This window comes from Pan paniscus, chromosome 6 (assembly GCF_029289425.2).
Source record: "Pan paniscus chromosome 6, NHGRI_mPanPan1-v2.0_pri, whole genome shotgun sequence".
NCBI classification, from domain to species: Eukaryota; Metazoa; Chordata; class Mammalia; order Primates; family Hominidae; genus Pan; species Pan paniscus.
The window spans coordinates 53,460,135-53,472,571 of NC_073255.2; the positions used below are offsets into that span (position 1 = coordinate 53,460,135).

The 12,437-nt window shown below is 36.1% G+C and overlaps 1 protein-coding gene across 2 annotated transcripts in view; it reads left to right on the forward strand.

Moving 5' to 3' along the window:
- The window catches only part of ABCA13 (ATP binding cassette subfamily A member 13), a 513,749-nt gene that overhangs the window by 413,353 nt on the left and 87,959 nt on the right, over positions 1-12,437 (forward strand). For both annotated transcript variants that reach the window (XM_063606228.1, XM_003805826.7), the window contains exons 57-58: positions 2,737-2,871; positions 10,223-10,326. In XM_063606228.1, coding sequence (XP_063462298.1) covers positions 2,737-2,871; positions 10,223-10,326 — 239 coding nt within the window. The remainder of the gene's footprint in view (positions 1-2,736; positions 2,872-10,222; positions 10,327-12,437) is intronic.

Here is a 12,437-nt window from a genome sequence, read left to right on the forward strand (position 1 = left end):
GAGTTTGCACGCTCTCTCCATGGCTGCATACATTTTCTCCAGGTACACTTGTTTTCTGTCATGTCCCAAAGCTGTGTACATTAGTTTCTTTGGTGTGTCTATATTGAGCCCATGTGGGTGAGTATATCTGGGCGTGTGAGTGCACCCTGTGATGGAATGGCATGCTGTCCAGGGCTGGTTCCTGCCTTGTGCCCTGAGCTTCCAGGATGGGCTCTGACCACCCTCAACCCTGAACTGGAGTAATTGGGTAAATCATGTTTTTGTTAATCTTTCACAAATATATGTGTAGCTCACATTTATTTCAGTGTTTGCTATTAGAAGTTTTTTTTTATTTAGAAGTTTGGAGATGTTTTTGTGACCAGACATATGACATAGGAACTTTTATTTCTACCAATCAGCTTATGGTAAAATTGGTTTCATTAAATGTTGATTCGGTTAAAGCGGTCTCCAAGAACATATAGATGACATTAAGTAAGGACTTTTTCCCGACAGATAAAGCTTTCTAACAGGGTCTATCATGCTCTTAGTTTTCTTCTCTTTTATGGGGACATCTGCCTCCTTTTCCAGGAAGCCTCCCTGGTTTCCTTCCTTCATCTCTCATATGAGTGTTTATCTAGCACTGATTTACACTTCTTGGCCATTCTTCTGTGAGAAAAATTTGGACGAAGCTACATTACTACTTCTGCTATCTCTTTAATTCCTGAAATGCCAGGCATTTATATTTCTTCATTTATATGACCCTTCCTTTAATATTTGTGTTTGTTTGCTTGTGATGAATAAAACGTTTTGTTTTGATATTTTAAAATTCACTTAAGTGAATTTTTATTCAACTTGTGATAATTGAAATAATTGTTCTGAATGGAGCCAGGAAAAAGGATGATTCATATAAAACATTCTGGGGAAAACGACTTGACTTTCAATAAGACCAACTACTGGCCTTGAGAAGATTTTCTTAGGCAGATAGCAGGAGATTAAATATTTCATCTTTATATATCTTTTGGGCCTTGAAATCTGCATTTCCTAGAATTATACTGTTTTACCGTAAGACCAGTCCTTGAGCCTCTTCGTTCATTTGCAACATATTTTGAAGTTGCACAAGTAAAGCCATATAATAATTTCTGTTGAAAGATTTTACTGGGGGGCATAATGATTATCCTAATATTTGTGGAGTTTCTTAATGCTTCATTATCATTATTGTTATTATCCTAACTTTTATGTACTTGTCAAAAAGAGTATACACATTAGTTTATATTTATTCAGTTATTTGGGATGCACAATTATTAACCAATCTTTTTAGTCCTATAGAATTTTTCCCTCTTCTCCTAAATTTGAATTAAAATATGATCTTGGTCAATTTGGCTATATGATGATATCTAAAAAATGAATGTATATTAATACTTCTATGGTCATAAGAGTTAAATAAAATTGTTTGGAAAATTTTTAAATTATGCTAAGTTGGAAACAAAAAAATTGCTTACCTTGGACCCCAGGAAGAATTAATCCAGCATAGGAGATAGAACTGGAAACAGAAAATATAGTGTGGTACAAATTACAGTGGGAAATGCTAAATAAAAGTGTTCTATAGACACATATAATACACAGAAGAGGTGACACATATATCACACAGAAGAAGTGACAATTATTTTTTCTGATGAGAGATATGGGCTGGGCCTTCTAGGATGTGGGACAAGCTGGCGGGGTGGAAGGCAGGGAAGAAGAAAGAAGCTGTGAACCGCAGGCTCTTGGGTACAGTCTGAACTCTCCTGTGGCTGGAGGGGTGAGGTTTGACAAATGCTGCCACCATCCTTGGGACTTGGCAAAGTGGTTTTCGGCAGTTGCAAATAAGAAATATTTCCCATTCTCCTCCCCATCTCTAATTACTTTATAAACCAAACTCTGAGTTTGCAAACATTAACTGTGGCTTCTCAATGTCAAAGGGATATTTCTTTCCTTGTGTTAATATTGAAAATTCCCTCCAGCCATAAAAATGAACAAAATCACATCCTTTGCAGCAGCATGGATGCAGCTGGAGGCATCATCCTAAGCAAATTAACACAGGAACACAAAACCAAATACCGTGTGTTCTCATTTATAGGGGGGAGCTTAACATTGGGTACGCATGGGCACAAACATGGCAGCAGTAGACACGTGGGAATCCAAAAGTGTGGAGGGAGGGCGTGAGACAAGGGGTGAAGAACTACCTGTTGGGTTCCATGCTCACTACTTGGGTGGGATCATTAGAAGCCCAAACCTCAGTGTCACACAATATACCCATGTAGCAAACCTGCACATAGACTCCCTGAATCTAAAATAATAAAGAAAATTTTCTGCTTCGGTTGTCTTCTCCCTTTAAGTTTTGACACCGCTATTAGTTTCATTCCCATTTGTTTCCTTCTCAGTTTTCTTTTTGGCATACCCCTCTCTGCTCACCTCAACATGCGTATTTATCTGGACCCCCAACCTTGAGTGTGTTTCTTGCCCACCCTGCTCCCTGAACTCTAGATGTGATTATTCTGACCATCACTTAGATGTCTCCAGCTGCAGAAAACTCCCACCTGTTCACTCTCAATTACTGCCTGTATGGTAAAGGGGGATGTTTCAGGAGATGTACTTGATTGTATGTGTGAAGGTGGGCAGGGTTAGTGGGAGGTAGAATCAGGAATGAGGACTGAGACCAGCTGTCTGGTGGGCACTTTGGTGTATGCTGGTGTGCACATGGACATGCCTCTCTTCCAGGTTGCTGGAGACCTCATCAGGCGCTTACACCTCGAAGCCCACGCGGACAAACCTGTGGCCACCTACAGTGGGGGAACCAAGCGGAAACTCTCTACAGCCCTGGCCCTGGTGGGGAAACCTGACATTCTTTTATTGGTGAGTAGAAGAATGTCAATATCTTGGAGTAAGATACATATTGCATATTGATTTATACACTGATTTTAAGGGTTTTTCTGGGAAGTAACTTCAGAACTTGCAAAGCTGGTTCTACAAACTAGTAAACTGTTTTGCCATAAGCCAGCATTTCCCAAATGTCATTTGTATTTTACAGAAATAAAACATTTATCTTTTGCTAGATTCAGTTATATTTGTCAAGCTGAAAATTCTATAAAATTTTAACATTAAAACAGTGTTTTAAAAGATTATTAGAATTCATCTGTAATCTGAAAACCAATTATGTTTTCCTCTAGAATATTGCTTTTATGTCTTTTTCTGTGTGTAGATGTATGTTTATCACAGCAGTAGTGACACCTGTCATGGTGAATCTTAAAGATGGGTGTTGAGAGTGAAGGATGGATATGATGTTGAGAGTAGGGAAGAAAACTCCAGCAAGAGGGTAGAGTATATGCAATGGTCTTGAGACAGGGTGGTCTATAATCAATCTGGGAACTGCAATTAATTTGATTTGAATGAATCAAAGCATTAATTGGAGGCAACAATTGTCAAGAAATGGAGTTAATTGTCTTGCATTTCATAAAACAGCTATAACTGTTAATACAAGTAATGCCATTGAAAGAATAAATAAAGGCTATTGTTACATGCCATAAATTGGATTCTAATCAGTAGAGTGCATCTTTGGACTTCACACCAGTAGAGAGTCTGAGGGGTGTCAAAAAGTGTGGAAAACAAAACAGATTCCTTTTTTTCTATCTTTCTTCATCAAATGAATACACCCTTTTAGTGGGGTAGTAAATGGGGATTGAGAAGGTCTGTGTGGGAAAATGGTCTCATCGTTTGCTGGTTGTCTCCTGGAAACTCACCTGAATATTCTTTTTAGGTGCCATAAATTTGCTTTTGCAATGTCCAAATTCCTAGACTATTGTATAGTTTCATATTCCGGAATCTGATAATGAAAACTACCATTTGCACAATCCTGAAGTTTACAAATTACATTTTATTTTCAACATGAGGCAGGATTATGTTGAGTAGTTAACAAGACGTGGGCATTCATTACTTTCTGTGGAATTTCCCTTTGCCCAGCCTCTTACAATGCATCTCCTTAGATGAATGAAGGGGCCTCTGCTCTGTAGCCATGACCTGGCTCACTGCAGACCCTGACATGCTTTGCTTTGATACATCCTTGCTCTCAGCTTTCCGTGGATGCCCAAACCTGTGACACAGTGGTCAAGGTGGGGACTCTGGAGTCTGACTGACAAGCTTTGAATTTTGCTTCTGCAGCTGCCCAACACTTGGCCTTGTATGTTCTATGCCTGCTTCCTTCTCATCTGAAAATTGTCCTGATAATAGTGTCTGTCTCATGGAGTCATTGAAAGCAGTAAATAAAATAAACTACATTAAGCATATAGCCCAGTGTCCAGCAGATGGTAAACCACAGTAAATATTCGTGCCTATGATGATGGTTACTGTTCAGAGCAATAGGTTAAAGAGATTTGTTGCCAGGCCTTTGGAGTTCTCAACAGAGGGACTAGAAGTGACTCTCAGAGCTGACATCAAGGAGGGAATCAGGAAAACGTAAATTACACATACAACTCTATACTGAGCATTGCATGATCACACCTTTTATTTACTTATTTTTATAACTAATACACATATATTGCTTGATTTGCAGAAAAGACTAGATATTTATTTTCCTGTTCAGTGCTTCTCCCCCTACCCTTACTGCTTCCCATCTGTTTCTTTCTTTGGGGAAGTTTATGAACCTAAGCTCTTAAGAAATATGTGTTTAGTACTCCCTGGCTAATAAAAGCACAGAAATACATCTTACAGTTTGGCGAGATTTCTCTAGAAGTGGTTCATATAAGGAATGCTTTGGTGTCTATTGAAGGAGAAAGCTTCAAGTTCTAAGAAATATTAATTTATTTGATGTTGCTAAATAAATGAAGCCTTTTTCTGCTATCATATGTCTTCCTAGGGGATATCATTCCGAAATGTTATGGAGGTTGAAAATTCATTTTAAAAACATCAAGGTTGGCTTACCTAGCCAGATCATGGAGGAGAACCAACCTGACATGAAAATATAGCCCAATTCTCCACCTCTCAGTTTTATGGAAGTATAATTAACTGATAAAAATGGTATATATTTAATGAATTCAACATGTGTTTTGATATACATAAATATTCTGATGTGTTGACTACAATGAAACTAATTAACATATTGATGACATCACATAATTGCCATTTTTTCCCCCTGTATGTGATGAGAACGCTTAATATCTACCCTCTTAGCAAATTTCAAATATGTAATACAGCATCATTACCTACAGTCCCTCTCTTAGTTCACTGTGCTGCTATAACAGACTGGATAATTTATAAAGAACAGAGAACAGAAATTCAAGTTTTGGAGTCTGGGAAGTCCAAGATCAAGGCACTGCCAGGTCCAGGTGTCTGCTGAGGGTGCCAACCCTGCTTCCTGAAACCTGTGCCCTCCAGAGGGGAGGAATAGGTGTCATCACAAGGCAAAAGTCAGAAGGGCAAAAAGAGGTGAATGTCCTTCATCAGGTCCTTTTATAAGGTCACTTAATCTTATAAACTCATTCACCTCCCAAAGGTCACACCTCTCAATACTGTTTCATTAGGGATTGAGTTTTAACATGAATTCTGTAGGGGACAAAACATCCAAACTATAGCAGCCCTATATGCTGTATATTAGGTCTCCAGAACTTGTTTGTCCTGTATAACTGAAATTTTCTGCCCTTTGACAAGTATCTCACCATTTCCACAGCCTGGCACCTTTCTACTCTCTCTTCCTATGTGTTCAACTTTTTAATATTTCATTAAGAAGTAGTGTTTTTCCATGCATGGCTTATTTCACTTTATGCTTGACATAAAGTCCTCCAGATTCACTTATGTTGTTGAAAATGGAAGGATTTCCTTACTTTTCAGGCAGAATAATATTTCATTACACACACACACACACACAGTGAGAGAGAAGAGAGAGAGAGAGACAAGGAAACGGAGAGAGAGAGAGAAAGAGAGAGAGAGAGACATACACATTTTCTTTTCCCATTTATACACTTAGGGATGCTTAGGTTGTTTCTATATCTTGGCTTTTGTAAATAATGTTGTCATGAATATAGCACTGCAGATATCCCTTCCAGATATTGATTTTATTTCCTTTGGATACACACACAGAAGTGAGATTACTGGATCAGTGGCAGTAGTATTTTTAATTTGTAGAGGAACCTCCACACTGTTTTCCATAATGTGTGTAAATTTACATTCCCACCAATTGTGTATAAGGGTTCACTTTTCTCCAAATCCTTGCCATTGCTGGTTATCTTCTGTCCTTTTAACAATAGCCATTCTAACAAGTATAAGATGATATCTCATTGTGGTTTTCATTTGCATTTCCCTGATTATTAATAATGTTGAGCATCTTTTCATATACCCATTGGCCATTTGCATGTCTTCTTTTGAGAAAAGTCTGTTCAAGTTTTTTGTCTATTTTTAATTATTATTATTTCGCTATTTAGTTTTACGAATTTCATATATAGAATGTAACCCCTTATTGGATATATGGTTGCAAATATTTTATCCCCCGCCGTAGTTTGCCTGCTTTGTTGATATTTTCCTTTCTTGTGCAGAAACTCTTTTCATTTGAAATAGTCCCACTTTATGTTTGCTTCTATTTTATATGCTTTTGGTGTCATATCCAAAAAAGAAACAAGCAAAACATTGCCAAGACCAATGTCAAGGAGCTTTTCTTTTTTTTTTTCTACAAGTTTCATGGTTTCTCATCTTATGTTTAAATCTTTAATACATGTTCAGTTGATTTTTGTGTATGGTGTAAGATAAGGACCGAGTTTTAATTTTTTGTATGTAGATATTCAGTTTTCCCAAAGCCATGTATTGAAGAGACTGTCCTTTTCCCAGTTTTAATTTCGGTGTATTTGTCAAAGATTAATTGACTATATGTGTTGTGGGTTTATTTCTGTACTGTCTGTTCTTTTCTATGAATCTATACGTCTGTTTTTATACAAGTACCATACTTTTTAAATTATAAGAGCATAGTAGTATATTTTGAAAATAGGAAATGTGAGGCCTCCAGCACTGTTCTTCTTGCTTACTTTCTTTAGCTATTTGTGGTCTTTTGGGTTTTTTAAATATAAATTTCAGTATTTTGGTTTTCTATTTCAGTGAAAAAATGACAATGGAATTGTAGGAATAGCACTGAGTCTGTAGATCGCTTTGGGTAATATGGACATTTTAAAATATTAATTCTTTCAATCCATGTACATGGATAGCTCTCCATTTATTTGTCTTCAATCTCTTTAATCAAAATGTTATAGTTTTCAGTATACAGATCTTTCACTTCCTTTGTTAAAATTATTCCTAAGTATTTTATTCATTTTGATCTTATTGTAAATGAAATTGTCTAAAATTTCCTTTTCTGATAACCCATTGTTATTTTATGGAAGCACTATTGATATTTGTATGTTGATTTTGTATCATATGACTTTATTGAATTTGTTTATTAATTCTAATGGATTTTTTGGTGGAGTCTATAGTGTTTTCTGTATATTAGATCATGCTTTTGAAAAGATGATTTTACTTCTTCTTTTTTGATTTGGATGCCTTTTCTTTGTCTTGACTAATTGCTCTGGTTAGGACTTCTAGTATTATGTTGAATAGAAGTGGCTAGAGTGGGCATCCTTGTCTTGTTCTTCTTAGATTTGAAGTTTTTAGCTTTTCACTGTTGAATATGATGTTAGTTGTGGGCTTATGATATATGGCCTTTTATTCTTTTCTTATTTCTGCTAACTTTGGGATTAGTTCATATCTTTATCCAGTTTCTTCAATTGCAAAGGTAGGATATTTATTTGAAATCTTTCTTTTTTCTTAATGTTGATGACTTCTTCCTCAAATCTGCTTTTACTTCATCCCATAAGTTTTGTTTTGTTTCCATTTTCATTTGTCTCAAGATACATGTATTTTTTAAAATTTTCTTTTTAATTTCATTTTTGACCCATTGGTTGTTCAGGAACATATTGTTAATTTACACATATTTGTGAATTTTACAGTTTTCCTCCTTATTAATTTCTAGTATCATACCATGGTGGTCTGAAATGATACTGGATATGATTTCAATTTTTTAAAATTGTTTAGACTTGTTTTGTGGCCTAACATATGGTGTCTCCTGGAGAGTATTTTATGTGTGCTGGAGAAGAATGTGTATTCTGCTATTGTTGGATGGAATGTTCTGTGTATGGCTGTTAGGTTCATTTGGTCTAAAGCGTAGTTCAAGTACATTGTTTCCTTATTGATTTTCTGACTGGTTATTCAATGTATCATTGAAAGTGGAGCCTTGAACTCCCCTATTATTATTGTACTTATGTCTTTTAATCCTTTCAGTTCTGTTAATATTTGCATTACATATATAGCACTCTAATGTTTGGTGCATATCTATTTACAATTACTCTTTTATCATTTTATGTAAATTGACCATTTTATCATTGTATTTTTCTCTTTTTACAGTTTTTGACTTAAAGCATATTTTGTGTGACATAAATATAGATAAACATGCCCTCTGGGTCATCATTCACTTGGAGTATCTTTACCTATTGTTTCACACTCAGTCTATGTGTATCCAAAAAAACTGTACTAAGTCTCTTGCAAACAGCATAAGATTGGATCTTGGTTTTTATCCATTCATTCACTTTATGCCTTTTGATTGGCAAATGCTGTCTATTTACATTTAATGTAATTATTAATAGGTAGGATCATATTCTTGACATTTTGTTAATTGTTTTCTGGCTATTTTTAAAGTTATTTATTCTTTTTTTTCCTCTATTACTGTTTTTCTTTTAATTTGATAATTTTTTTGTGTGTTGGTATGTTGGTATGCTTTGATTCATTTCTGTTTTTTTTCTTTTGTGTGTGTGTGTGTGTATGTGTGTGTGTGTGCATCTTCTATAGGTTTTTTATTTGTGGTTACCAAGAATCTATATAAAACATCTTATAGTTACAAAAGTCTATTTTTAACCTGATAGTAACTGAACTTATATCACATTAAAAAAAAACTACACTTTTGCTTCCAACCATCTCATTTTATGTTTTAGATGTCACAATTTGCAGCTCTTTATATTGTATTTCCATTAAAAAATTATTATAGCTATAGTTATTTTTAATACTTTGTGTTTTAATCTGAATATTATCATTATAAGTGATTTATACACCAACATTAAAGCATGCTGAATTTGGCTGTATACTTAACTTTACTGTGAGTTTTATAATTTCATGTTGCTAATTAGAATCCTTTTATTTTGTTTTGAAGAACCCCTTTAGCATTTTTTTTTATAAGACAGGTATTGTGTCAATGAACTCTTTCAGCTTTTGTTTGGGAAATTCTTTATCTCTTTTTTATCTCTGAAGGGCAGCTTTGCTGGGTAAAGTAGGTAAAGTATTTTTATTTGGCAGGTTTTTTTTCTTTCATAGGCCCACTCTTTCCCAGTCCTGAAGATTTCTTCTGAAAAATCCACTGATAGCCTTGTGGATGTATGTCATGAGCCATTTTTTTCCTCTTGTTGCTGTGAAAATTCTGTTTTTCATTTTTGACAGTTTGATTATTGCATATCTCAGTGAATAATTTGTTGGGTTGAAGCTATTTGGGAACTTTTAAGCTTCATATATCTTGATGTTCAAATGTCTATCTCTTTATCCAAATTTGGGAATGTTTCAGCCATTATTTATTTAATAAGCATTCTGCTGCCCCTTTTTCTCACCTTTTTTATTTTGTAAATCTCATATTGTAAAAGTTAGGTCTCTGGATAATGTGCCATAAACCCTGTCAGGCTTTCTTTGTTCTTCTTAATTCTTTTTTATTTTTTTAAAATTTTCCTTGACTGGATAATTTCAAATAATCTGCCCTCAAGTTCACAGATTTTTTTATCTGCTTGATCAAATGTGCTTTTCTCTATTATATTTTTTATTTCATTTTATTTTTCTGCGCCAGTATTTCTATTTGGTTCTTTTTTTTTTATAATTTTGATCTGTTTTTTGAATTTCTCTGGATGAGGTGAGAAAGAAGTGGGGCTCCTGGGTAGCATGCTGCATGGCTGGAGGAGTCAGGCACTCACTCATTGCTCTCTCACATTCCCCTATCATTCTGGCTTTGTTGAGCAGAGTGCAACAAAGCCAATTGGAGAGGTGCCTGTTAGAGCCAGAGCAGAGATTTTTCTTTCACCTGGGGTCTGGCCTCCCATGTCATTGTGTATATTTCTATTTGTGTTTTTCAAATGCTGATTACTCTGTGTTGCCTTTCCTTCAGGATGAGCCCAGCTCTGGGATGGATCCCTGCTCTAAGCGGTACCTGTGGCAAACAATAATGAAGGAGGTTCGGGAAGGCTGTGCTGCGGTGCTGACCTCCCACAGGTGAGTTCCAGTTTCTCTTGTAGCCATTTCCTGATAAGACTGAGTAACAAAGGTTAAGAAGTGCATTTAGGTACCTGCACAGTGCTACACATAGACATTTCTTAATCTTTACAACACAATAATGGTGATATTATTGTTAGCCCTCATTGTATAAATTGAGACTGAAGCCATGAGGGATTACGTTATATAACCAAGTTTACATAGCAAATAGGTGGCAGAGCTAGAATTTGAACCTAGTGTTCTGTGTCCAGAGATGATATTCTTGCCTCATCCATTGCTACTGTTCAAGGATGAGTGCTAGACTACCATTTTCAGGTCTTCCTGAGGGATCTTTCAGATCCTTTCCATCCAAGGCCTATTATTTCAGCAGGTAGAATTAGCTGAACTAAAATACTTAACAGGTTACTGAATCTGGTTTAACATTTTCTTTATCACAGAATTAAGTTTGTAATTAGATTTCAAAACCATTGGCTTCTTTTTAACTTTCTAATACACTGTTCTAGCCCACAAAGAATTACAAATATAGATTTCATAAAACCTACTTATGGGGAGTGAGCAATATGATTTAACTAATACAAATTCCATGATGTAATAAAGACCAGGCTTTAACGTTTAGACTTGTTTTGTCTTTATGTTTAAGTAAAATATACTGTGAATAAGATGTCAAGAGCTGCCAAAGATCTCACATTTTGCCCTTTTGCAAGCTAACAAATTTAGCTTGATACAGTTTTATGGATGTTGACAGAAGAAATGAGACTTCTGGGTCAGAGATGAAAGACTTTATTGCTCACAGCAAGAACAGTAGCCAGAGTGTCAGCATGGTTTCTCACTGGTTCCCTAAACCCCAGTTTCTATTGGACTAATGGATGCCTGCACACAGAGGAGAGGAATGCCAAATCTAGTGAAATTACTACCTTATAACATCTGATAAGGAAGCCAGCCCTTGGTTTGGGAGGAGGTTTCCCTTCTTCTATGGTTGTTTGCTGCTAGCATAACTTTGAGAAATGGCCCAGGTAAAGAGCAGTTAGGGCCTTATATTCTTGGAATTCATGGCAAGACACGTAGGAACACAAGGGACCCATGGAAACATGCTTCCCAACAGTCTAAATCATTCAGTCTATGCTTGAGTACCCCAGCTCTTGTTACCAGGAGTGAAATATAAAGCTAGCCCTATCATTTGAAACGTGAGATTTCTGAGAGGACCTCAGGAGACTTTACTGATTACTGCAGCATTATTAGTTTACGTAAAAATACTATTAAATGCTATAACTCAGCATGCATAATCCTATTACACATAAATCTTACAGCCATTTCCTGTAACAAGTGTTACTGGCTGCAAAGCCAATGTATTGTGAAGAACTCAGCCATTCACACATTTCTCACATTGCTTCATGTCAAAATAGACTTTTCTTAATTTTCTATCTCTGGGCTCTTTCTTTTTTTAAAAAATTCATTCACTGATAGGTTTGTCTATACTGCTTAACATTCCCCAATTTTCACTGCCAGACTAAACTTTACACTGTTGTTTTTTTTAAATACCATTTTCTGAAGTATAATTTACATTCGATATAACTTAACCAGTGTAAGTATGGAATTCTATGATTCTTTAGTAAATTTATAGACTTGTGCAAATATTACCATAAATAAGCCTCAGAATATTTGGGTCACCTCCCCCAGATTTTCTCATGCTTACTTTCAGTTAAATTAGCATTCGAGGCTAGGTGCCGTGGCTCATGCCTGTAATCCCAGCACGTTGGGAGGCTGAGGCGGGCGGATCACGAGGTCAGGAGATCAAGACCATCCTAGCTAACACGGAGAAACCACATCTGTACTAAAAATACAAAAAATTAGCCAGGCGTGGTGGCAGGTGCCTATAGTCCCAGCTACTCAAGAGGCTGAGGCAGGAGAATGTCATGAGACCAGGAGGCGGAGCTTGCAGTGAGCCAAGATTGGGCCACTGCACTCCAGCCTGGGCGTCAGAGCAAGACTCCGTCTCAAAAACAACAACCACAACAAAAAAATTAGCATTCAAAACATCCACCTAGGAAAACATTGATGGCTTTCTGCCTCTGTAAATTTGCTTTATATGGATATTTCATTAACTGAATCAT